At 35.8% G+C, this 27,940-nt stretch overlaps 1 protein-coding gene across 2 annotated transcripts; it reads right to left on the reverse strand.

Annotated features, from left to right (window-relative positions):
- Positions 1-419: 419 nt before the first annotated feature.
- myzap (myocardial zonula adherens protein) lies at positions 420-21,845 on the reverse strand. Of its 2 annotated transcripts, XM_051115964.1 has the most exons (15): positions 21,685-21,845; positions 18,623-19,001; positions 17,779-17,853; positions 10,365-10,460; positions 7,668-7,826; positions 7,436-7,528; positions 6,304-6,417; positions 5,943-6,095; positions 4,827-4,952; positions 4,308-4,436; positions 4,132-4,226; positions 2,305-2,410; positions 2,095-2,178; positions 1,688-1,794; positions 420-1,604 (listed from the first exon to the last, which is right to left on the reverse strand). In XM_051115964.1, the coding sequence occupies exons 2-15, from the start codon at positions 18,689-18,691 to the stop codon at positions 1,256-1,258; spliced, it is 1,755 nt and encodes a 584-aa protein (XP_050971921.1). In that variant the 5' UTR covers positions 18,692-19,001; positions 21,685-21,845; the 3' UTR covers positions 420-1,255. The 2 variants fall into 2 exon arrangements, with proteins under 2 accessions (XP_050971921.1, XP_050971922.1); XM_051115965.1 differs by lacking the exon at positions 21,685-21,845 and having other exon boundaries at positions 1,688-1,749; positions 18,623-19,094.
- Between the last annotated feature and the right edge of the window lie 6,095 nt (positions 21,846-27,940).

Consider the following 27,940-nt stretch of genomic DNA (forward strand, 5'->3'; position numbering starts at 1 on the left):
CTAATGTATTTGTTTGGCCATTTGTAAGTTGATGGGTCTGGCATTCGGTGTCATCCACTTCCAGCTATTTTTAGCTTTACAAACAGCTTGTTTTGCTGCCTTATCTGGCAAATTGGCGTAACTTACCATATTATTTTTAGGTATTGTCAATTATGAAAACACTGGTTTGTAATGCGAACAGTTTTGTTATTCTTGTTTCCATACAGCCCATAATGAACCGGAAGTGTCGCACATTCACAGAAAACTGCTTACTTCAGTTTTGAAAAATAAGGTGGATAAGTTTTTTTTTTTTTTAGTTTCCAGTTTGTAAAGTCATGAGAAATAACAATAAATAAAATAGTTTCTTTTACAGATAAATAGGCCTATAATCTTAGTTAAAACAAACAAACAAAAAAAAATCCACCAAGTTGTAGGTTTGGACATTTTATTTATCGAACAACATACCCAGTTATGTGTAAATACAGTGCTCAGTGAGTGAAAAATATTAATACCAAATGTAATCTATAAACCTTCATTTGCAGTCATCATAAAAGATGATGTGATTTTGGCAACTGAAGAGAATTTTCAGAAATGTGCATTAATACATTAACTCTGCAAACAATCCACAGAGGCCTGCTTCCTCGCAGCAGGCTTCACTCTGTGCTTGGGTAATGCACTCTGGTCTAGAACAATGGGGGTGTATAACCAATTTTTTGTTTTATCTGGGATTCTGAATGTTTCGAGTCATAAAAATCACACGAATTGGGAGTCTCTGCATCAGTAACTCCAGGGGGAAAAGTGCAACAGAGAGTGTGAAACCACGTCAACAACTCTCTTAGTACAAATAAAAATAAACATTTAAACATTAATACACACTCGAAGCAAAAAAAGGGTGTATATTACAACACAAGTACTGAGCGTTGATCACAACTGACAGCTACCATCATTCCTTTTCTGAAACACCCGCATATACAGAGCCTATTTTTGAGTTTTATATAACAAAATAATATTTGGTGTAATACACAATCTAAACATGGTCTCAGAAAATGGAAATATGGTCTCAGAAAAGGGAAATATAAATAGATAATTGTAAAATATAGAAAGCTATCACATAAAATCACCATTTTTGGTAAACAAAGCAAATAGAGTGCAAAATAAGTTATTCACAGATCAGTATGTTATTTACATTTACTGTAATGTTACATAAACAGTAACAAAACAACAATACTTCGTGTTTCATAAGCTTCTGCCACTGCAATTTCATTAAAAACGTCATTCAGTCAATGCTCATTTTAGAGCTTATCTCCATCAGCTTCATAAAAGGAGTGTAGATCTGTGACGGGCTGGTTCTCGCTCTAGGAGTGGTGGTAGAGGACAGTTCTGAGGTTGTTGGAGATTTGGAGTCCCCGTCTTCAAGGCTGGTCTGAACAGAGCTTGAAGATACAGGTGCAGGTTGTGTGGGACTGGTTGCAGTTTCTTGCGTATTCAATACACTGGAGCGCAGCATTGTGCTGTACTGACTGGGACTGTATTTGAGAAGACTATAGTTCAGTCTGCTAGGGGATCTCGGGGCTGATGAGATGGGGCTGGGTTGGACAGGTGCGACATACGGCGGCTCCTCAGATCTATGAACACAGGAAGAGCATGTGTGTAAAAGCGTGGCCTCGAAAGCAGTTTTAAATTTCTTATGGCAAGGTGCGCTCATTACCTAATGGGGAAGTCACAGCCAACTCCAATGTCCCTGGTGACTACTTTAATCTGAGATGCTTTCTGTATAGACATAAAATACTTCAACTTGTCTTCTAACTCATTATTCTAGGAAAAGAAGCAAAGCAAAGGACAGAGTCAGACCATAGGCATGGGAAATCAAGTAGAGAATTCATTTCGTAGACATATAAAGAGGACAATGGACAAAGACTGATTCAGTTTAGATGTGTGAGAAATCTGAATGACAACCAAAGGGACTCAAAGAGCCCAGCTGACAGAATAGAGGTTGATTCAGGAATATTCGCATACAGCGTGCTTATTCCAACCAATCTGTGTTTTTCTAGATTGGTAAAGATAAAGGGGCATGCAAAAATCACATCTTGCTTACATGGAAGCAGATGTTCTTACCTCACACTCCACAATGGCAATCCTGTCCAGCAGCTCAGAAATGAACATATCCTTCTGTGCAACTTTTGCTCTCAATGATTCAACCTGTGGAATTTTGTTTGTTTTAGAATTACAATAATTGTTTCATGAAAGGACATTTTGGTTTGGGTTCATTTTGTGTACATGCTATTCTCTTTATTAATAGAGCGAACAGTCTCTGTAAATCCTCACCTCCTCTATCATGTTCTTGACCTTCCGCTGTTGAGAGAACACCATGTCGTTGAGATGCTTTATTCGCTCTCTCAGTTCTGCTGCTTCTGCTTTCAGCTGCTCAGACCTGAGAAAGATCATGCTGTTTAAGAGAGATATAATATATGCAATATAACACTGAAATGTAATTATAACATCAGTACCATTTAAAGCTTTTTCTCTAAAGGGGGAACAAATGAAGACAATTTTAAAACAAATATATTTTCACACTGAATCTCCAAATTAATGCAGAAACAACACAAAGACAGTATTTTAAAACTATCTATGTATATATTAAATACTATGAATGAAGGGCAGCATCACTGATACCAATACTGACTTTTTTTTTTAATATACACTACCAGTCAAAAGTTTTTGAACAGTAAGATTTTTTTAAGTTTTTAAATGGGTCTCTTCTGATCACCAAACCTGCATTCATTTGATCCAAAATACAGCAAAAGCAGTAATATTGTGAAATATTTTTACTATTTAAAATAACTTTTCTATTTGAATATATTTTAAAATGTCATTTATTCCTGTGATCAAAGCTACATTTTCAGAATCATTACTCCAGTCTTCAATGTCACATGATCCTTCAGAATCATTCTAATGTGCTGGTTTGCTGTTCAAGAAACATTTTTTATAATTGTTATTAACAATACTTGAAACAGTTTTTTTGATAAATACAAAGATCCAAAGATCAAATCTGAAATAAAAAGCTTGAGTTTTATACCTTATATAGTGTATAATGTATAGAACTCAATTTTGGATTTGATTCAAAAACCATTCAAAAGCCTGGAGTCAATATAACTTTTTATTTTTTGGAAAAGAAATTATAGAAATTATTTATTCAGCAAGGATGCATTAAACTGATCAAAAGTGATGCTAAAGATATTTATAATTTTACAAAAGATTTCTTTTTCACATAAATGCTGTTCTTCTGAACTTTCTTAATCAAAGAAACCTGAAAAAAATTCCACTCAGCTGTTTTCAACATAATAATAATAATAATAACAATAATAAATGAATATTGAGCAGCAAATCAGAATATTAGAATGATTTCTGAAGGATCATCTGACTGGAGTAATGATGCTGAAAATTCAGCTTTGAAATCACAGGAATAAATTACATTTTAAAATATATTCAAATAGAAAACAGCTATCCAAAAATAGTAAAAATATTTCACAATGTTACTGCTTTTGCTGTATTTTGGATCAAATAAATGTAGGCAGAAGAGAATTCTTTCAAAAACATTAAAAATCTTACTGTTCAAAAACTTTTGACTGGTAGTGTAATTTAACGTCTTTTATTTAATTAATTAAGTAATTAAATAATTTTTGTCTGGGAATAAAATGAGTAATTAAAGCCATTCATCATTCCAGTATAATTGAAGGCCAGGCCTAAACTACAAATTCTAAAATACAAATTTGAAAAATGTAATAAAAAAAAATATATATATATACATATATATATATATATATATATAAAATGTCTTTATTTATTTTTTTATTTAAATGAACCTTAAACAATATTAATACACACCCATTATGTCACATTGAGCCGTACCTTTTATACGGTGTGTTTGGTGATGTTTCTGTCTCTCTGATCAGCTATCAAGGATGATGTGACGCAGAAATTACCGCACTATTTTTCTTAGCAATACTTATATAATTATACTTATTACAGTTAAGGTATTTTGTGATTATAGATCCAAAGCTGATCCAAACCATCCTGAATTAAGAAACATGACATCACCACTGCTTTCAGGTGCAAACTTATTATAGTGTAGGTGTACATTAAATATCTTACTCTTTGGCCACGGCTTTGTCTGCATGGTCAATTTGGTCCAAACCACGCAAGCGCTGTTCACATTCACAAAGCTTTTTAATCAGGTCACCCTTCTCCTGTTATAAAGAGAGAAGTGTTGTATAAAGAGTTTCCTTCAGGGGTAACAGGCAAAGGCTGAGCCAAGTGATATTATTTACCTGAGCCATACAGTTTAGTAGCCTCTCCACCTCTATAATTCTTTGGTCCCTTTCAGCGATCTTTGCCTCTGCTATTTGAGCATTCCTCTCTGCCTCCTCAAGCCTCCTCATGTAGTCATCAAGCTGTGCCTGCAGACACAGAGGTCTTACATTTTACATTTAGAAATACAGTCATTTATTTGCCTCTGTTCATCATTATTGTCATTCTCTCTGAAATCTTCACTATTACCACTAGGTGGCAGCCTTACTTAGAAAAAAAAGTTTTCTCAACATTTTTCTCTTTTCCCTTGTGAATAACTACAGATGTTTCCTGTTATGAGATTGGAATCCTTACTCCCTGCTTGTAAAGCATAAAACAAATGTAGTCTTTTTACAGTCTGTCTGTAGGAATTACAATCTTTGAAAAGTCAAACACATAAGAACAAAAGCATTTCATGCAATTAACATTAGCATGCAATGCAGTTCTCGCTGAACTAGTTGGACAGTACATTGTGAGTGTCTGTTTGGTTATATCTGTACCTGCAGAGCCTCTATCTCCTCTGTGTACTTCCTCTGCTGCTCCTGCAGCTGTTCCTCATATTCCCTCTTTAGCTTAGCACTCAACTCTTTCAATGCTTGAGTCTTGGCCTCCTGAGAAGTCTCCACCTACATACAAAAAGCAGTTTAGTTGTCACATGTTAATATACGTGCGATTTATGTAAAAAAGTGACATTTTTAACTTCAAAATTCACTGTTTCCTCCTTGGATCTTTAGATCTCAATACATGCTGGAGAACAAAACCATCAGGTTTTAGCAAATTGGACATTCTGAAAATGACAACTACCTTTTCACTCAAATGATTCTGATAACATAATTTGTTTAAAATATCTGTATTAAACAATACCAAATAAATACATAAGTAAATTATATATTTTTGATAATTTAATAATTGATCATTTTTGTTGTTCAAACTTTTGAACAACAGTGTATTTCTCAATCATGTTTAGCAGTAAAGTTTACGTAAATAGTCCTAGAGTATGACAAATTAATTTTTAACTTTTTAAGTACTACTTAACTACTGTTAACTTTTAAGTACAACTATTCTGCGTACAGTACACTTATAAAAACAAAGGTTTCAAAGGAATGGGTTTTTACAGTGATGCCCTGGATTAACCACTTTGGGTTTCCCAAAGACCATTTCAGTGAAGAGTTTTTAAAAGAATTATTTTTTTTCAGTGTAAAGAACATTTTAATAATCTAACGAACCATTTTAACTAAAAAAGGACCTTTTTGTGCAATAGATAGGTTCCATCGATGTTAAAAGTCTCTTCATAAAACCATAGATACTAATAAACAACCTTTATTTTTATTAGTGTAGTCTCTCAATTAACATAAGGTTGAAAAACTATATATATATAAATTTGAAAAAAAATATAAGAATATATAGCATGTCACACCGCAAGACGCTGCTGTAACCACAAGATTCCTGTTGTAAATTGTATTCATGTTTACTAGCCAACAGGTGTTAACGATGTTAGTAATGTTAGTAATGTTAATGTTAGTGTTATGAATCAAAGTACCATTGTATTAGGATGCCTGTAACATCAAGGGTCTGCATGACAATAACAGCACTGTCATAGCCGTTTGTGTGTGTACCTGATTTTTGAGAGAGCGGTTTTCAGCCTGTGCTGCTGCTAGTTGTCTTTCCGCTTCCTTTAGTTTGTCCTCTGTCTTCTCCAATGAGCTGCGCAGAGTTCTCATCTCGTCTCTGTTCCCCACTCGATTGTGACAGCTTTCCAGCAATGATTTCTAAAACAGCCATCATCAATATCATCATCATCAACAAGCTTAAGTGTTTATGCTGGCAGTAAATAATACATTTTTTTACAACCTAAATGTCTCTCATGCCATTTAAATGTTGACCAGTCTAAATGTGTTGAATACAAAAACAATGTCAAGAGTTTCCTTGGACATAACAAGCCTTTGTCAGATGGCAGTGACCACATTGATCGTGTACCTGTAGATCAATATTTGCTGATATGAGGGAGTTGTTCATCTGGTCAAAGCTGTCCATAGCTGCCCTTCTCGTCCTCACCTCTGACTCAAGGTAACGCTTATGAGAGTTGGCTGCCTGGGACAAACACAGTCAGCACATTGAGAACTTGTCATACCACTATAAAATGCATTTTTAATAAAGTCTGACGAGGTAAGGCTTTGTGGTAGATAATATTCTGAGGTATCACTACACAGCTCTATGGAATACAGATTGGTTAACTGTGAGTGGTAACTGAAATAAGGCCCTGCTTTCATGTCTCCTGTATCACTCCGCGGACTTGCTTTCTTTCGTTTCCTACAATGACTGTATGATTTTGAGATCCATCTTTTCACACTGAGGACAACTGAGGGACTCATATGCAACTATTACAGAAGATTCAAACGCTCACTGATGCTCCAGAATGAAACAAGATGCATTAAGAGCCGGGGGAGTGAAAACTTTTAAATAGAATGAAGATATATATTTAGGCAAAATAAGAAAAATACATACATTTTTCATTTAGTACTGCCCTTCAGAAGCTACAGAAGATACTTACATGTTTCCCAGAAGTCAAAATAAGTTAAATTTATCTTCAAATTTAAAACATTTTCACCCATAATGCATCGTGTTTCCTTCTGGAGCACCAGTGAGTGTTGGAACCTTCTGCAATAGTTGTCCTCAGTGTGAAAAGATGGATCTCAAATCATACAGTCGGTGTAGGAAAGAGTTCAAATACACAAAAATGCTGAAAAACCAAAGAATTTGTGAGACCTGAAGGATTTTTCTCAAGAACAGCAGACAACTGTTAACTGTTCAGGACAAACAAGGGACTCATGAACAACTATCACTAAACAATTAATTCAACTATTATTTTCTCTTTTGGACTATATGTAAATGTCTTTTATGTGAAATATCTTATTCAGGTCTGATCCCTCTTATTTTGGTCAAATGTATGTCAACTTTTGACCTCAACTGCATGTATTTTTGATGAATAGCTGTGTAATATGCAATGCCAGTCATCCTTTCATTATTACAGAATAAACCCCAACAGGATGGTCAGGGTGACTGGTCCATTATACATTCCTAAACATTTGTCATGCTGCATTTTGCTCACCTTTAATTCCTGAGTTAATTTTTGCACTGACTGTTGCATCCCTCCAAACTGGCCATACATCCGCTCTCTGACTTTTTCCAAAGAGTCACGCACCTTTGAGAAAAGAAGGTTGCTTTTAAGTTGTCTGCTTTCTCAACAACATCAGGTATCTGCTAACTAGTTAAGCAATAACTAGTCCGCTAGTTGCAAATTACAGTTAGCTAGGTACCAAAAGGAAAGTCTCTGCGCTTACCTCTCTGATGTACCTCATCTCATCCCTCAGGTGACCGACGGACCACTCGCGTGCCATCACTTCCTGTTGGTGGCTGGTGCCCGTGCTCTGCACCACGCCATAAACTCTGGGCCCGTGCTGAGCGGGCTGTTCCCGACCGATGCCATTGGTCATGGGGTGCTGGGGGAATAGGACCACATGGCTCAGATTTCAGCTTGTGAATGTGTTTAAAAGGAGAGTGTGACACTGTTGTGTTTACAGCTGTGAAGACCAATGTCACCGCTGTGTGTCTGAGTGTGTGTACGCATATTGGAACATCCTGCTTGATAAATAAGAGTGAGACTGATATTTGCAAGCCACATGCGCTGGTATTTTAAGCATTGCTGCTGAGTGTTCACAACGAGAGGTTGGGACGCAGACAGTCAGAATAGCCCTCAGCGAGGGTGTCATATTTCTGCATGCCAGTCGGAAAGAATAAAAAAAACTTTTATACCTACAGGTTCACTGTGAATAAATGAAAAGGAACTTGAAACTTGGAATTCTGTTGTGTCAACATTACACAGTGAAAGTACATAGAGAAAATGTTTCTTTCTTGACAATGCCAAGGGGAAAGGTAAGTGGAAAATGTGTTAAAATACTAAACCCTAGGAGCAACAGGTGAGAAGATCTCGCTCAAAGGCACAGCGATGGGGATCAATGGCCTTATAATTTATTCTGATTCTGCTGCAGGATTCTGGGAGCTTTTTACACGGGGTTACTTATGTCTTCAGGATTTAGTGTCTAAAGGACTCATATTTCATGTTTTGCATAGCTTAAGAAAGCTCTTTTGTGATATGTTTAATAAGTGAACAAGCATTTTACTGTGCAAAGAAAGCCCTGAAGCAATATTGTGCAGATACTCTTCAGTTCATGCTTGCTTTGCAAACAGTAATGCACTAAACTCAAATTTCTATTGGGAAACCGACACCTGCGTTTTAAACTCCAACACTATCATAGATAAAGTTACTCAGATAATATTACCATGTGACACAAAAACATACAAACGTATACTAAAAAGATATGTAGTCTATTATGTTCCATAAGCATAGGATTATATAATGAACCCAGTGGGAAAATACTGCTATCATTCATAATTTTTTTTATGTTTTGAAAGAAGTCTCTTATGTATGGAAGCCCATTACCGGCACTGAATAAAAAAATTAAAAAGGCAATTGCGACCTTTTATCTCACAATTCTGACCAATTCTGAATTCTCACAATTGTGAGTTTACATCACGCAATGAGAACTTCTCAGAAATGTGAGATATAAACTTGCAACTGCAAGTTATAAAGTCAGAATTGCAAGATAAAAAGCTGCAATTACGAGAAAAAAATTAAAAATTGCATGATATAAATTCGCAACAGCGAGAAATAAAGTCAGAATTGCAAGATAAAAACTCTCAATTCAGTCTTTTTCTAGCAAATGCAACTTTTTATATTACAATTACAATTATATTACAAGTCGGAATTGCAAGATAAATAGTAGCAATTATGAGAAAAAAGAATTGCATGATATAAATTCGCAATTGCGAGTCAAACTCACAATTGCGAGAAATAAAGTCAGAATTGCAAGATAAAAACTCACAATTCAGTCTTTTTTCTCGCAAATACGAATATGTATCTCTTATATTTAACAAGGACACATAAAATTAATAAAAAAGTGACAGTAAATACATGTACAATGTTACAAATTTTTTAAAAATGCTGTTCTTTAGAACATTCTATTCATCAGAGAGTCCTAAAAAAAAAAACGTATCAAAAATATTAAGAAGCAAAACTTTCATAATAATAATAAACGTTTCTTAAGCACCAAATCAGCTTTTTAGAATATTTTTTTAAGGCTCATGTGGCACTGAAGACTGGAGTAATGTTCAGCTCAGGAAATTAAAAAAAAAGAAATACATTTGAAAATATATTAAAATAGAACACAATTTGAAAACTGTAATAATATTTTACATTATTACGTTTTTTTGTTTGTTGGTTGGTTTTTTTAAATGCAGCCTTGGTAAATATTAGTATGGAATTGTGTTTCCGCCACTGAATAAAAAAAATACATAAAAAATTGCAACTTTTTATCTTAAAATTGTGGTTATCTTTTTTAGTTTTTTTATTCAGTGGCAAAAACAGGCTTCCATACTAATCCTCACCAAGGATGCATTAAAAAAAAATAATAATAAAAAAAACAGTAATATTGTAAAATATTATTACAATTTTCTATTTTTTTCTGTTTTAATATATTTTCAAATGTATTTTTTTAAAATCCTGACATCGTAAAGCTGAACACTGCTCCAGTCTTCAATGCCAAATGATCCTTAAAAAAATATTCTACTAAGCTTAAGAAATTATTATAATTAGAACAGTTATACTGCTTAATATTTTTATACATTTTTTCAGGATTCTCTGATGAATAGAACGTTCCAAAGAACAGCATTTATTTAAAATAGAAATCTTTTGTAACATTATACATGTATTTCACTTTTTATTAATTTTATGTGCCCTTGCTGAATATAAGTATTAATTTCTTTAAAAACTAACTCCACGTTTAACTGTTAAATATTTTATTTTAATACATTATATTTTATTTTTCATATGTTAGATATTAAATATCAGATTATTAATCTTTGCATAAGCATGGGTAAGTGTAATTTGGGTTTGTTTGTGTTCTCCGAAGCTGCCATACCTTGTCTTCTAGTTGAGGTGATTCTCTCCCAGGGGGTCTTTCTCTCTGCATGAGCCCATTTTTCTTTTTCCAGGAACCATTGACCAGTTTCTCGCCCTGTGATACAACACATTTTATTTTCATAGGTCTTATCAAATTTTTCAGACATGTTAATGCTTGGGTTGACACTAAGAAAATCAATGTTGTGTTCACAGATTGTTGAGGTAAAGGCATTATCAGAGGTTTTGCCCTTGCCAGACATCTTTATGCAACAATTCAATTCCTTCTTCTTAAAAGCTTTCCTGTTTATAAGAAACCATATTCCATCTCTTACATGTGGGCTATTTTCATATCAAACTGAGGTGGAACAACAATGATGAAGTCCAGCTGTGATCACACTCTCAGGGTGTGGTATTCCCCTTTCTCTTCTCCAGACATAGTTTCTCAGAACTGTAATCTCATTCACGTCATGACCACACCTCCTCAGAGCTCCTCTCCAAAACAAACTACAGACCTTCAGCTTCCTCACTGACAGAGTCTGAATTCGGTCTCAACCTTAAGGGTGAACATGAGAATAATTCTTATAGAAGAGAAAACGAGATGTGTAGAAAACATGATTAATGTTTCCCTCTGATTCTGACTGAAGGGGAGCAATGCGTGGGAGTGGACATGGAGATACGACAGAACAATGATGCCAGTGTTGTTCATGGCCTTCTGCACTGGACTTCACTGAACTTGACAGATAATCCACAAAAAACAAGCCTATGAGACTACATCTGAGGCACTCAAACAGGGCAATTTAAAATGTTGAAAACAACACCTCTAATTTTGGCCTTATGTGTAGGGATATGTGTTATGCATAGAAATGTTTGTGAATCATTTGGGGGATTTAATTTAGCCTAATAAACCTAACAAAGTGATTAACCTTCTTTTAGGACGGCCATCCTGATATTACACTGCAGCATTACTGCTTTTAAAAAATGCTTACGTCATAACAATAAAATATTAAAGGGATAGTTCACCCAAAAATGACAGTTCTGTCATCATTTACTCACCCTTGCTGCTCTAAAACCATAAAACTTTAGTTCATCTTAAGATATTTTGGTCACACTTTATTTTAAGGTCCAATTCTCGCCATTAACAAACCATTAGCTCTTGACTTCTGCCTTGGTAGACGTAATTTGCTACCAATTAATAGTTAATAAGGTAGTTGTTAAGTTTAGGTATTGGGTATGATTAGGGATGTACAGTAGAATATGTGCTTTGTAAGTACTAATAAACAGCCAACATGTTAATAATAGGCATGCTAATAAGCAAATAGTTAATAGTGAAAATTGGTCCCTATACTGAAGTGTTACCCATATTTTCAATGAAACCTAAAAGAATTCTGTCCATTCACTGAATGTCTATTCTAATAAAATGCTGATGCTTTAAAAAGCTCAAAAAGACATGACATTGTAAAATAAAATTTGTAATTTGTAACAGCATCATAAAAATCAAAAAGACATAAAATATTATAAAATAAAGACATTTTCATTTGTGTTTCAAAGATGAACAAAAGTCTTATGGATTTGAAACGACATGAAGGTGAGTAAAAGAGGATAAAACTTACAATTTTGGATGAATTATATTTTTCAATTAAATATTATATATCAAAATTATTAAGCAAATTCACTAAGCACCATCCTTATGCTAGAATAGTTACTGTTGTAAACAATGTGACAATTTTATTCTCTGCACGCTATGTACACTACCAGTCAAAAGTTTTTGAACAGTAGGATTTTTAATGTTTTTTAATAAAGTTTCTTCTGCTCACCAAGCCTGCATTTATTTGATCCAAAGTACAGCAAAAACAGTAAAATTTTGAAATATTTTTACTATTTGATGTAACCATTTTCTATTTTAGCATATTTTAAAATGCAATTTATTACTGTGATTTCAAAGCTGAATTTTTAGCATCATTACTCCAGTCACTGATCAAAAAACTGCTCAAAAAACATGTATTATCATTGTTATTGTTATTATTATTATTATTATGTTGAAAACAGCTGAGTAGAAGTTCAGTAAAACAGTATTTATTTGAAATCCAAATCTTTTGAAATTTTATAAATGTCTTCATCATCACTTTTGATCAATTTAAAGCATCCCCGGAAAAAAAAAGTATTTAATTGTTTTAAATATTGAGAATAATAATAATAATAATAATAAACGCTTTTTAAACGGCAAATCAGCATATTAGAATGATTTCTGAAGGATCATGTGACACTGAAGACTGGAGTAATGATGCTGAAAATTTTGCTTTGATCACAGGAATAAATTTTAAAATATATTCAAATAGAAAGTGGTTATTTGGAATTATTTAAAATATTTACTGCTTTTGCTGCATTTTGGATGAAATAAATGCAGGCTTGGTGAGCAGAAGAGACTTAAAAAACATGAAAAATCTTACTGTTCAAAAACTTTTGACTGGTAGTGTACCTCTACTAAAAGTGCCTATAAACACAATGGCAGACAACACTAAAAAGTTCAGCTGCATTAAACATTATGCTCATTTTGACAATATTTCTGTGCACAATATTAATATACTACCATAGCACTATATATCTGTCATCTTAGCCCAAGTAATAAAAGCATGTGTTTTTCCTGTTTCATATTCCACCTTGCTCACGTAATCTAACTGAACTGAACACAATTCAATGAGCTCTATTGTTGTTGTATAAAGATGCGCTGGAGGGTGTAAACTCAGGTCTAGCATCTGTGTTTTACAGAACAGTATATTTGTTTGCATGCAGTGGGTGGTGTTGGTACAGCTTGCTATGCACTCCGGCTTTACTGAGACCAGTTATGTCGTCATTCTAAGTTGATTAGCTAAATGCTCTTATGAGGAAAAACTGGCCCTGGATCAATGTGAATTTCAGGGTCTTCCTGTAATCCAACAGGTGTAACTTGGGCAATTCAAGCCACAAGTAGACTAGTATCTCATGGAGGATAGGATTACACACACACCCATCTTAATTTTGCAGTGGTTTCTTGTCTTGCTTCTTTGTTATGGTAGTAATAGAATATCTCAGTTAAATGAAATGTCCTCTAGTCTTTGCACTTAACTATCCTGACTGTCATTTTCCCTCTTTTCGTTTTGTCTTCCTTTGACCTGGTTTCACTTTTGTACAGTTATGCCACTAACTACGATGCAAAGGACTGCATATAAAAAGCCTCTATATTCAAAATCAATGCAAAATTCCCATGTGAATCTGACATCACCTGTATACTAGACATCTATACCTGGAAGGTTTTTCAATGCATAGCCAAATAGTTAATATTAACATAAAGGCTAAAAAAAATTATATTCTCAATTTGCTGACAGTAGCTACAGTTGAGGCCAAAAGTTTACATACACCTTGCAGAATCTGCAAAATGTTAATTATTTTATCAAAATAAGAGGGATCATGAGTCTTTTGTTTGTCCTTAACAGTTAAACTGCCTGCTGTTCTTTAGAAAAAATCCTTCAGGTCCCACAAATTCTTTGGTTTCTCAGCTTTTTTATGTATTTGAACCCTTTCCAACAGTGACTGTATGATTTTGAAATCCATCTTTTCACACTGAGGACAACTGAGGGACGGACACTTACTAATGCTCCAGATGGAAACATGATGCATTAGGAGCCGGGGGTGAAAACTGTTTGAATTTAACGATCAGGGTCATTTAAACTTATTTTGTCTTCAGGGAAACATAAGTATCTTATATATAAGTATCTTTTGTAGCTTCTTAAGGGCAGTGCTAAATGAAAAAAATATATGACATTTAGGCAAAATTTTAAAAAATGTACACATCTTCTTTGGTCAAAAGTTTACACCCCCGGCTCATGGTGTAATGCATGTCTTTTCTTTCTGGAGCATCAGTGAGTGTCTGAACCTTTTGTAAGAGTTGCATATGAGTCCCTCAGTTGTCCTCAATGTAAAAAGATGGATTTCAAAATCATACAGTCATTGTTGAAAAGGGTTAAAAAATGCAGAAAAAACAACGAATTTGTGGGAACTAAAGGGTTTTTCTGAAGAACTGCAGGCAGTTTCACTGTTCAGGACAAACAAGGGACTCATGAACAACTATCACTAAACAAAAAAAAAAACAGCTGTGGATCATTCAGGTAACAACGCAGTATTAAGAAACAACCGTATGTAAACTTTTAAACAGTAATTTTTATAAATTAACTATAATTTTCTCTTGTGGACTATATGTAAACATATTATGTGAAATATCTTATTCAGGTCAGTACTAAATTTAAAATAACATGCATTTTGTATGATCCAGCTTATTTTGGTAAAATAATTAACATTTTGCAGATTCCGCAAGGTGTATGTAAACTTTTGACCTCAACTTTACGTTTTCATCCCTGTTTTTATGCACATTTTGAAATATCACATCGGAAACAAGTAATGGAAACGCCAAACTTGTGCAAAAAAGAGTTAATGTGAATAACGGCAGATGCAAATGCATTTGCCAAATAAATTCCTGCATGCACATAAAAAAATTCATGAGACTTTGCGTGATAGGGTGGGATAATTTGACTAACCAGCGGACCGATCTCGTTGCACAGCATCTGAAACATCATTCTTAAATGTCTGAGCAAAGTCTGTCATTAAAGTATTTCTGTATAACTGGCTACCAGAATGTGTTTTATGTAATATTCAGGTTTTGCGCATAAGTAAAATTTGCAGCTTTGGATGGAAACATAGCTAGTGAAAGCTCCATGGAAGCTCATCTCTTTTGCTAAAGGTGCAGTCACATTAGGAAATTGTGAAAAGATTGTTCACTGTCAATAATGCAGCAATGTACGAAGTACCACACACATCAAGCCCAGTGTGGCAAATCTGTGTGAACAACTTGAACCTAATGCAAAATCTGTGTGGGGAAATCTTTGCCCTCACTTAAAATTCTCAATCACCAAATTCTCGATCGAATTAGCCACTGGCAGCTCATCAAGTAGGGCTGGGTTTTATGTCTTGACGCTGCACACTGCAAAATAGCCACAGCTGGCCCTTCCCATGAAACAGACACTGATAAGGCCATCAACAGTTCAATGTTGGCACAGCTCCTGGATTTCTACCTCTCATTAGTGGGTTATGAAAGAGCCTGATGTTCCTAAAGCAGCTCCTATCAGAGACCAAACAGGGCGGATAGCAGTTGAACTTCAAGGACTAATAGCTGCAGGGTGCAAGTTCCAGGCCAAGGTACAGATCAAAACTCACATGTACATGCAGACACACCTCTCTTGACTTCTTTCTCAAGCCACCACTGTAGAAGAAGGCTTACAGCTACTGTCAAACACAAATTAATTTGTCACACAAACTAAGCTGTATGTGTAAACAAGCTTAAAATTAACTTTACCTCCCTTGGTAAATAGGTGACTCAAATTCACGAGCTTTGTTTCATGTGACTCTAAACTTTGGGGACAGCTCAAGGATATTTATCTGAATAAACCCTAACTTGTTTCTAAACATATTGGCTTAGTGACATGTAACTATAAAATCTTTGCATGTTAGTTCCAAGAATGTGTGCATATCTACATCTTTTCTTTATCAGTAAAGGTGCCGTGGCATTATACAGGCTGAGCATTTTGGATCTATGACGCACAAACCAAGTGACAGAGCAAAAGGAAGGACACAATCTCTGATTTATCTGAAACACAGACCTAGCATTTAGAGACAAAAAAAGTTGAAAATTTCCCCTTTCTGAAATTCCATCTTTCACATCCTTAAAAAGTAAGGCCAAAGGTTGTGCTATAGGCATCCCAAGTTCAAATCTTAGTTTGGGAACCTGATCCCGCCCCCCCTCTCTTTCTCCTACTTCGCTTCCTGTCTCCTTTACACTGTCATAATCAAAATAAAGGAAAAAGGCCAAAAAAAGAGAGAAAAAAAGTAAGGCTAAGGCTAAATCATTTAATTAACCCTATTTTATAACCCCTTTTTTCTCACTTTTGTCAATTATCTTGTCATATATACACAATATAAATAAATATAAATATATACAGCTGAAGTCAAAAGTTCACATGCACCTTGCAGAATCTGCAAAATGGTAATTATTTTACCAAAATAAGAGGGATCATACAAAATGCATGCTATTTATATTTATTTATTATTTATTTTTTTTTTCTGCAGAAGGTTCAAACACTTACTGATGCTTCAGAAGGAAACAGAATGTATGAAAACTGAGAACTTTTTGAATTTGAGAATCAGGGTAAATGTAACTTATTTTGTCTTATGGGAAACACTTAAGTATCTTTTGTAGCATCTAAAGGGCAGTACTAAATGAAAAATATATGACATTTAGACAAAATATGACAAATCTACACATTTCCATTCTGTTCAAAAGTTTACACCCCTGGCTTTTATTGCATGGTTTTTCCTTCTGAAGCATCAGTGAGTGTTTGAACCTTCTGTAATATTTGCATATGAGTCCCTTAGTTGTCGTCAATGAGAAAAGATGGATCCCAAAATCATATAGTCATTGTTGGAAAGGGCTCAAATACACAAAAATGCTGAAAACCCAAAGAATTTGTGTAACCTGAAGAATTTTTCTAAAGAACAGCAAGCAGTTTAACTGACAAAAAAGGGACTCATGAACAACTACCACAAAAAAAAAAAAAAAAAAAAAAAAAAAAAAAAAAACGCTGTGGATCATTCAGTTAACAACACAGTATTAAGAATCAAGGGGATGTAAACTTTTGAACAGGGTCATTTTTATAAATTGAACTATTATTTTCCCTTGTGGGCTATATCTAGGTGTATTTTATGTAAAATATTTTATTCCAGTCAGTACTAAATAAAAAAAATAACATGCATTCTTATTTTGGTAAAATAATTAACATTTTGCAGATTCAGCCAGGTGTATGTAAACTTTTGACTTCAACTGTAAATATCCACACTAACATTCAAAAGTTTGCAGCCAGTAATTTTTTTTATGTTTTTGACTTGTAGTATGCTCAACAAGACATTTATTTGATCAAAAACACAGTATCTGAAAATATTAAAACAGTTTAAAATAACTGTATTCTAAAAAAGTGAAAAATGCAAAACATTTTTTAATAAAAAACGTTCAATACATTTAACCTGTCGTACAAATGTTTGAAATATTTTCTACATCTTTTCCACTGACCCCTTCGAGTGCTTTCAGGGACCACTGACCCCAAGTTAAAAACCTTGGATTGACAGCATCTCTAGCTGACGTGTCATAATCTAAACAAATCAATCATTTATGTTATCTTGTTAAACATATCCTGTTATCAGGCTATCATACCATTTGTGTTGCTACCCAACACACTGATAACTGTGTGAATTAAGTAGAAAGAGGAAGCTTGTTAAAATGACATGAAGAGACTTCTAGCGCCAATCTGTCTGGCCGCAAGAAGTTTATTGAAAGATGCTAAAATGATACTTACAGAGTTGACAGAGTCATTCTGAGTTTTTGTAGTGTCCTCAGGCCGGAGGGTCAATCTGAGACGCCTGATTCTCCTCTGGTGGACGTCACACAGCAGGATACAGATAACAAACAGACAGACAAACGAACAGCAATTAGCCAAAATCCTAGTTTAATTACGCGGATAATCTGATGATTGCTATCTCAAGATAAAATGGAAGCAATTTCACTGAAACCAAAACAAAAACTTAAAGTCCTGTCAAAGATAACGCTTATCTATTATGAGAAAACTCGTGCATGAAAATAAAAAAGCTGTTCCAAGTGATTTTATCACTAAGACTGAAAGAATAACAAAACTGTATTTAAATATGACTGCCCATAAACGCTTCAATGATTAACCACTTCAGATGTGGCCAGTTTATTCAATTCAAATCAATATCTACAACAGTCAAAAATGTGGTTCTCAGCGGTTTGATGCCAGTTAGCGCCATCTGAGAGGGTGTCAGTTGATTAGCTGTGAGAACGTCTCTGAATGGCAGCTGACCGCAGCAACAGCGGCCAAGCGCCAGGCCCTGATAAAATAAACATGACAGGGCCCTGCCTCCCAGGACGGTGGCTCTTATTACAGGTCCTTCTCTGAACAACACAACACTGCCTCGCACACGTCAACAGCACTCGATTAGCCTGGATATGGACGAGCCATTAGGGCACAGTCCACCGCATGAGTGACAGCCGAGAGACACAGAGGGCAGAAACTGAACCAAATGTAGGCAACACAAACACCTCACTGACAATCCGTTAAAGTCTGACATTCAAAGGGAAACAAAATTCAAAAGAGCAAGAAAACGTGAGTGAGTGTTTCCTACCTCATTGAGGTCTGGTATCTCAGTGGTGGCTGTGGTGCTGATGGCACCAGCCCTGCCATTTTGCAGCATGTCTCCTTTTCACCGTCCACGCCACGCATCCACACAAACTCTATCAACGTCTGCGCCCACCACTGCAGGCTACACACCAAAGGAGGGGAACGTAGTGCGTGTGTGTGTGTGTATGTGAGGAAGAGGGGAAGAATGAAAAAAAGTTCCCTTCAACAGCTCTGCCAGAATTCCTTCCCCCGGATGAGACCGGAGAGAGAAAGAGAGGGAAAAAAGAGCCTCAGTATTCCAATGTGCAGAGGTCAGTAGAAACACAGCCCTCCAGTGTGCAGACAACTCCAGAGTGACAGCGTCCCATACAGACTCCTCCTGACTGAGAGAGAGAGAGAGAGAGAGAGAGAGAGAGAGTGAGCTGTCAGTCTTCAGTATCTGTGCTGGCTGCGTAAGCTTTGGTTCCCATCTGACTCGTCAAGCAACATTTCACCTGTATGCGCTCTTCAGCTCCCACCTACCTGTAGCTGGCTTCTTTCGTGGGGTGGGGTTGATAGCATTGGGGTGGAGCCCTCTCCATTTTTACACGAGAAGGCGTCACACCCTAGGCGGGTTATGTCACTTTTGACTGTAGTGTGGCTTGTGTTATTATGCTTACAATAGTTCTGGATTTCAATTTAATTTAGAAATTGGATCATATCAGTGACTATAGAAGCAGGAACATAAAGAAAAAAGCATAGAATAATTGTAATAGCGTGACATTGTTGTGATTCATGGGGTTACAACTAATATTTTTTTTTAAAAATGTTTACCCAAAGAGTCTGTCGTCATTTACTCACATTCATGTCATTCCAAACCTGTTTGACTTTTGTTCTCCTGTGGAACATAAAAGATGATATTTTGCGAAATGTCTCAAAATAAACGTTTGTAATCTATACAGTGAAAGTCTACAGTCACTAGAAGTGTTTGGTTTCCAATATTCTTCAAAATACTCTCATTTGTTTTCTGCAGAGGAAAGTAAGTCATACAGGTTTAGAACAACACGAGGGTCAGTAAATGACAGTAGTCTAGTAATACAGCATTTGGTTTAAAACTTGCTTTGCGACCATTAAAAAAGTACGAACATGGCTGGTATGGATGAAATCTGGAATTACTATCCTCCATATCATATCAACTCCTCTCTCGTGGCCTCATGGGATGGTAAAGTGTTAAACTGATGCACACTGCAGAATTTCACTAAATACAGTAGGTCATCCTTTTTGCTTTTCATGCTTTATCAATACTATGAATTCTGGACATACCATTCACCTGGACCACAAAACCAGTAATTTTTTAAAATTATATTTGGCCGAGATACAACTATTTGAAATTCTGGAATCTGAGGGTGCAAAAATCTCAAAAAATTTCGAAAATGGCCTTTAAAGTTGTCCAAATGAAGTTTATAGCAATGCATATTACTAATCAAAAGTTAAGTTTTGATATATTTATGGTAGGAAATTTACAAAATATCTTCATGGAACATGATCTTTACTTAATATCCTAATGATTTTTAGCATAAAAGAAAAAACAATCATTTTGACCCACACAATGTATTGTTGGCTATTGCTACAAATATACCCGTGCTGCTTATGACTGGTTTTCTGGTCCAGGGTCACATTTTTGTTGTCGCGCAAAAACCAATTGTTGTCACAGTCAGACAAGCTGCACTGCAGACGCCTTGAACTTTGCTTGAAGAATCTTTAATCTGCGTGATTTTGTTTGCTTAACATATTTCAAAGTGCGCACGTTGTAGGTTAATTATTAACCTAAGAAACAGAAGGTTTACTACATGACCCAGTGTAATCATTAACCCTCCGTATTTGTGAGATTCACCACTTGGAATACACACACAGGCTATTTAATGGGTCATTTGAGTGACAATCAATTTTTTTTTTGAATATGACAAAGGCCTTGACTATCTAGAAATCCATGAGCATGACGATCAGCTAAAGCAGCATGTGAAAGGTCACAGGGATTATGTTTCAACCCATTCATAATGGAAAACAGGATCCCATTTGGAGTGGTATCCTACTGGAGAAGCTTTACTAGTCCCACTCCATCCAATAGTGCTCAGTGAGGCTATAAAGAGGTACTTAAATAACAACCATTCACTATTGTGTTCACCACTGTTTCTGCAAAGTGAACTGTGAAAACATTTTTGTGGGTTCTATTAAATTATTAAATACATAAATAAACTGCACATATATCATGATCTGTTAGATATTTAAGGCTAGTAGACGCTGTTATGACCAGTGTTGAGGGTAACTCATTACAAGTAATGCGAGTTACATAATCAGATTACTTTTTCCAACTAGTAAAGTAACACATATGTTTTTAATTTCAAAGAAAATAACTGAGTTAATTTGTTTTCCCATTTACTGACTGCAGACTCAGAATATGATACACCCTTGCAAAATAACGCATATGTCCATTATCTATTTAATCCCAATTTATAAACCAATGTTTATGCTGCTGACCTTCAATAATCCAATTCAACCATATTAATAATCAAAAATGACTTTAGATAAACATCAGATTTATAACAAGACCAGCGCAGTTGAGAAAAAGAAACACTACTAGAATGTAGTGCATTACGCAATTAGTTAATTTTTTTTTAAGAAGTAACGCAATATTGTAATGCATTATTTTTTGAAAGTAACTTTCCGCAGCACTGGTTATGACCCAAGTTACGAGTGCTGTAACTTCACAAATAGATTATTTTCTAGGAAGTTTACTTCTACATCAAACAAATATAGATGAGATATTTCCTTAATACAAATAATCAGATGTTTCTTAGAAAAGGTGAGTCAACTTGTGTGTCTATTAAGTAGGAGGATCGATTCTCCTGTTCTCACGCACACCTTTTCTGAGTAGGGCTACAAACTTGTCTTTCTATTTACTTCTATTTATTTATTTATCTATTTGTTTCACAGACAGCATCCCTTAAATTGTTGGTTTGCTTATGAAGGTATTTTTGGAGTGATGGTGTACTTTGACAACATAAGTTTAGAATCATATTCACTCACATGAGATGACTCCAGTCATATCAGGAGACAAACAAACACTGAATTATTTTATATAGAGATGGGCTGCTCAAGTGCTTCGTGGGAGCCTCCGAGTTGGGAATAATACTCATCTTTGACTAGAAATTATACATTTTAACAGATAGCGTGCTTGCGAACTTCCCCAACGTTATCTGAAAGCAACTGTGGAGTCGACTCCAAAAGAGTCGAATCTTCGACTCTATTCTAGTAGTATTGGTGCCCACTTTTGTATCGCTAGTATCACAATCGACTCCGCTATAAAACTTGATTCTTTTTTCTAGTGACTCGTTCTTAAATAGGCCGTTGTGATTGGCTAAAATTGTGTATTGGCGTTCCAATAACCAATCACATACCTTAAATAGCAACCTATGGGTGGGACACTCTGTTTATCCCTAAAGTAGTAAAATGTCAGTAAGTGTTAGTGTTTCTCACTGTGTCCTCGTGACGCTGCTGGCGAATTGTTGCATAGTTCTTGTTTTTTTGACTATGATTTGTGTGTGTGTACTTGTTTTTACTACATTGTGGGGACCAAATGTCCCCACAAGGATAGTAAAACCTGAAAATTTTGACATGGTGGGGACTGGCCTGTGGTCCCCAAAATGTTAAAAATTATTAAAAATAGTAAATGATGTTTATCTGAAAGTGTAATGATGCAGTCATGTTTTCTGTAAGGGGTAGGTTTAGGGTTAGAGTTGGGTCAGGGGATAGACAATATCGTTTTGTCAGTATAAAAACTATAGAAGTCTATGGAATGTCCCTACAATTCACAAAAACAAACGTGTGTGTGTGTGTGTGTTCTGACCCAGCCTGTTTCTTTTGGAAACTTCTAATAGTGCAAGAACAACCTAAATTTTAATATGATCTTTAATGTTTACCTATGAACCTTTATGGACTGTCAATATTTATGTTTCATGTTAGTATAGCAATTGTTATGGATGTAATTTGGCAGATTAACTGTATTTATAACACTATGCTTTAAGGTCTGCAGGCTTGTAAACAGTGCTCAGGTATTAAAGCACACAGTAACTTAGTTGCATAAAATTTAATGGCTTTATAGAGTAACTACATAAATTATTCAGGGGAGCTATTGGCTATTTCAGAGGACAAACACACATTACAGCATATTCCTGGCTGTGGAGTTTTCCATTATTGCTAAAACAGGATGTAACATATGGCAGATGAATTCTCCCCTGGTCTGACCTGAAGATGAATATACACATCTGCTTTGTTTGTCTTTGTCTTTTAAATACATAATTTCTCATAACAACATTACCGGTAAACACTGTTAGATCCATTTAGTTCACCTCACCTGCAATTTATGCATGATTGTTCTCACTCTTAATAAAGAAAAAGTGAGTTAGAAGCTTACGCATACCCATTGTTTCATTTACGTATTGTCACCTTGCTTAGCTGGTCCTACTAGATGGCGAGGATTCCCTGAGGTACAGATCAGACACATTTCTGAGGAGTGACAACAGGAAAAGGAAGAAAAACAGAGAGGGAGAACATTAATGCAAATGTTTGTTTGGTTAGGTTACGTATCAGGAAATGGAGTGGGCCTAAAATTAAGTTACTCTCACTAGGCTTTTTTTTTTTTTCAAAGAAAGTCAATCAGCAAATATTACCAAATAAAAAGCATGATATTTTTAATGGCTACATGCTGGAGAAGTACTATGAATAAAAGAATGTTATGCTATGATTTGACCATAGAAAAATGACTAAGTTTGAATATTACAGAAGGAATGCTTCTGTTATATTGTGTTGAGGCTGAATCCACCTTTTAGGTTAGGTGAGGGTGCCCTGCAAACATGTCCCTGCGGGGCCCATGCTGGCTTTTTGTGGGGACAGTGGGCTAGGGCCAGGACACACCAAACCTAAACAAGCCTGGTGCAGGCTTGCCCAGGTGGTGCCCACAGCTTTGGGCTCACCGCAGACTCTCTGTGAGCAGCCCACAATAGCGGACTGCCCTGATTAATCCCATGATGGTGTAGGCAGCCCTGTAATGCAACTAGGAGAATACTGGAGAATACTAACAACATTGACTGGCCATTCTTTAGCCACTCAATTGAACTGGAATGGCTCAAACCAAAAGAGACCTTCTCAAAACCTGTTGTTTCATATAGACCAGGGATCCTCAAATCTGGCTCGCAAGATCCACCGTTCCGCAGAGTTTAGCTCTAACCCTTATCAAACACACCTGAGCATGCAAATGTCTTCAAGATCATTAGAAAATCACAGATGGGTGAGTTTGATTGAAGTTGGAGCTAAACTCTGCAGGAAAGTGGATCTCATGAGCCAGATTTGAGAATCCCTGATACAGACATATTTGCTTTTCAGAGGCTGGTTGAAAATGCTCCTTTCAGCAAAGTCCTGATTCTGAAGTTGAGAGTGAGATAAAGGTGTGGTTGCAGAATTTAAGAGACAGAGCGGGTGGATGAAAAGAGCACTACCACTGTCTACTGACTAGCTGAGAGACTTGAGAGAAAGAGAGAGCTTTGCAAATGAAAACTTTAGCACACCAAAACATATTTTCAGCAGAGGTCAAAGTAATAATTTGGTGTTTTTAGTTATTTGTATATTTGTATGGATACTTTCTAGTCCCCTTCAGAGTGTTAAATTAGTTAGGAGGTAACTGCTTCCATTTCAGATGTATAATAACTGTTTTTCCCAAAAACTTAAGTTATAGTTGCTGAAAAGTATTTATAGTGAAACAGATTTATTGTTGTAGATGAATAGTGTGGGCCTAGTGAGGGCTTCCTGGGGGCTAAGTGAGGGCTGCCCATGCAGGGCTAAACTATAGTACTAATACTACAGTTTAGTACTTAGTATAAAAAAATGTCATAGAAGAGAGTATTTAAATTTGTAGGCCCACACTTTTTGTCCAGTGCAAATGGCACATCCTGTCTGATACTTTTTGTTGTGTTCTCTGTGGACTGTGACAACAGTGCATAACTGGCTTAGTTGTATTATGTAAGCTAAACATAGTTATGTTATGCAATCTGACACTACATTCAGTTTCAAACCCGCAGACATTAAAAAAGAAAGGGAAAAAGTTAATTAAAAACAACAAATCTCAGAAGACACCTGAAAGATGCCCTTCCAAACAAGTCTGAGACTTTGCTCATTGGCAAAACATTGGCCCCCATAGCGCACAGGGCCCGCCACTATCAATCTGCAACAATAAATGTGCTTCACTATAGATACTTTTTGGCAACTATAGCTTAAGTCTTTGGGAAAAACAGTTATTATGCATCTGAAATGAATGCAGTCAGCACATACAGTAATCAAAAGGATTTCGAATGAATGGATTTATTAAATACAAAATAGAAAACATTCAATTCAGGTTAATATTTTTAATTTAACACTCTGAAAGGGACTACAAATGATCTATACAAACACAAAAATTATACAAATTAACAATTTTAAAAAACAATTATTACAACAACCACACCTTCATCTCACTCTCAACTTCAGAATCAGGAGGACTCGGCTGAAAGGAGCATTTTCTAAAAAGCAAATATGCCTATATCAGGGATCCTCAAATCTGGCTCCTGAGATCCATATTTCTGCAGAATTTCTCTGGTGAAAAAACCAGCATATGCTGGTAGCTATGTTTTGATGCTGGGATGAACCAGCAAAGGACCAGCATAAACCAGCATCAAAACATACCTAACCAGCACCCCAGCATCAAAACATACCTACCAGCATATGTTGGTTTTTTCACCAGGGTTAGCTCCAATTTTGATCAAACTCACCCACCTGTGATTTTCTAATGATCCTGAAGACATTGATTAGCATGCTCAGGTGTGTGTGATTAGGCTTAGAGCTAAAGGCTGCAGAAAAGTGGACCTCATGAGCCAAATTTGAGCATCCCTGGTCTATATGAAACAACAGGTTTTGAGAAGGTCTCTTTTGGTTTGAGCCATTCCAGTTCAATTGAGTGGCTAATGAATGGCCAGTCAATGTTGTTAGTATTCTCCAGTATTCTCCTAGTTGCATTACAGGGCTGTCTACACAAAACCTGCATTGGCCCAAAGGTATAAAATTTGCTCTAGGTCTGAATGAGCTGGCTCACACTGGGCCATCATGGGATTAATGTGGGTAGTCCGCTAGTCTGAGCCCAAAGGTGTGGGCCCCACCTGGGTAAGCCTGCACTGGGTCTGTTTAGATTTGGTGTGGCCTGGCCCTTGCCCACTGTGCCCTAGCCAGCATGGGCGCCGCAGGGGCATGTTTGCAGGGTGTGCACGATGGCCTACTGGTGTTGTAACTAATAGCGCATACTGTTTAGCCAGCAGTACTGCTGTTTTGGAATAATTGCCTTGTTGTTATTCGTCATGACCCATGCAGCAGGTTCACCTGCAGCTGACAGGTGAGTAATTACAGCTGATTGACTATCTAAAAACATCTTACTCTGTGATGATGTCTACACCGGAGACAAAGAAAGAGCACTAAGAACTGGTTATTTGACATTTATAAGTCATACGTGGGAACACGTTGTCTGTGACTGCAGTGTTAGAGGTAAACACCTACTTGTGTGTTCTTTCAGAGCAGATGTTTTTTTGAGTCTACACCGTGAGTTTGACTTAAGTAAGTTTGTTTGTTTTTTTTGGACACTGAACGTACACTTCTATTCAGCAAAAATGCATTAAATTCATTAAAAGTCACAGTACAGACATAATGTTACAAAAGATTTCTGTTTCAAGTAAATGCTGTTCTTTTTGAACTCTATATATAAAACCGATCACAGTTCCCACAAAAATATGAAGCAGTACAGTAGTTTTCAACATTGAAAATAGTAGGAAATGTTTCTAAAACACAGTGTGAATGAATTCTGAAGGATCATGTGGCACCAAAGCCACAAGAATAATTTGCGTTTAATTTTTAATTGAATTAAATATACATTTTTGTACTGCATTTATCAAATAAATACAGTCTTGGTGAACATAAGAGACTTATTTCAAAAAACCATTTAAAAAATCTTATCAAACCTGAACTTTAAATGTTATTTTACTATACTGAACAGTTTAATCAACTGAGAATCAATAGTTTTCCTCTAAATGAACTTGATTATTGGGCTTAAGTAACCAGCAGTTGGTTGCTCAAGTAGCTCAAGGTCTTTTGAGAGGATAAAACTAAAGCTATAAATGGTAATGACATTAAATAAAGGCATGGTCAAATGCAATCAAACAAGAGAGGAGCTCACAGAGAAAGATCTTTCACAGAATTGCATATACACCAAAACATGCTGGTATGCAAATACAAAAATGCTGAACTGGTTCAAGAAGAATGAGACAAAAAAGTAGAATGAATGTGGTGGGAGAAATAATCTGAGGGTGAGTGGAAAATGGAAAACCAAAGACCGAAACAAAGAAAGAAAGGGCAAGAGAAAGTCCTGTTTTCCTGCGCTCTGTTTACTCTCTTTTTGTGACTCTCAAGACACAATAAAGACGAGGACGTCCCCCAGAATGAGCAAACAGTGGTGTGAATAGATGAGTTTGAAATACAAAACGAGCTGTGGCGGCCAAACAACTTCCTGTTCTCATTCAGATCCGTGATGGACCGGCCCCTAATAGAGCCTGTCTGCCAGGGGCCACTGCACACTATTAGGATTCATTAGTCTGCTCATCATAAATTTTGACTCCCACTAGGGACAGGACATGCCCCTGATGACTGTTCAACCAAGCATAAATAATTCTGTGTATCTCCAGTCTATTTATTAAAGATGTTTGATAAAGCAGAAGTTTTAAGATAATATTTCCCCCTCAATAGCTATTTTTTTTTTTTTTTTATTAAAAACACAGTATCAGAATCTTGAGTATAATAGCAGAACTAAAAAAGCGCAAAACACATCTTAGTATTATTAAGGCATACAATCTGTGACTAACGATCATAAAAAGTTATGTAAGTATGTACTTTGTAAGGTTGACTGACTACCGGATGGTGTGTAACTTGTTTATCTATTTAAATCCGTTGCTCAATTATACTGTGATTACGTCCAGTATCTGAGGTCATAGTCTGATCAGCGGGGTTGTGAACTTTTATAATTCAGTGCGGCTAATGATGTAAATAATGTAATTATGTAACACCTCTTGTTCTTGTGACAAGAAGAGTTACATCGTCACATTATTTACATCATTATCTGCTGGCAAAAAGAAATGATACTAAAATTTAAAAATCTGTTATATAAATCTCTGCTTTTGTATCATTTTAAATAATTTTACGCTTCTGTAACGTGTTT

This window comes from Labeo rohita, chromosome 7 (genome assembly GCF_022985175.1).
Source record: "Labeo rohita strain BAU-BD-2019 chromosome 7, IGBB_LRoh.1.0, whole genome shotgun sequence".
Lineage (NCBI taxonomy): Eukaryota > Metazoa > Chordata > Actinopteri > Cypriniformes > Cyprinidae > Labeo > Labeo rohita.

Bases quoted from the DNA above. Each gene is read 5' to 3' on its own strand.
- myzap (XM_051115964.1), bottom strand. From the start codon at position 18,691: ATGCTGCAAAATGGCAGGGCTGGTGCCATCAGCACCACAGCCACCACT. The intron at 10,461-17,778 runs GTAAGTATCATT...GTTGTATCACAG, and splicing joins AGAATGACTCTGTCAACTCT to GGCGAGAAACTGGTCAATGG. The intron at 4,437-4,826 runs GTACAGATATAA...CTGTGTCTGCAG, and splicing joins AGGAGATAGAGGCTCTGCAG to GCACAGCTTGATGACTACAT.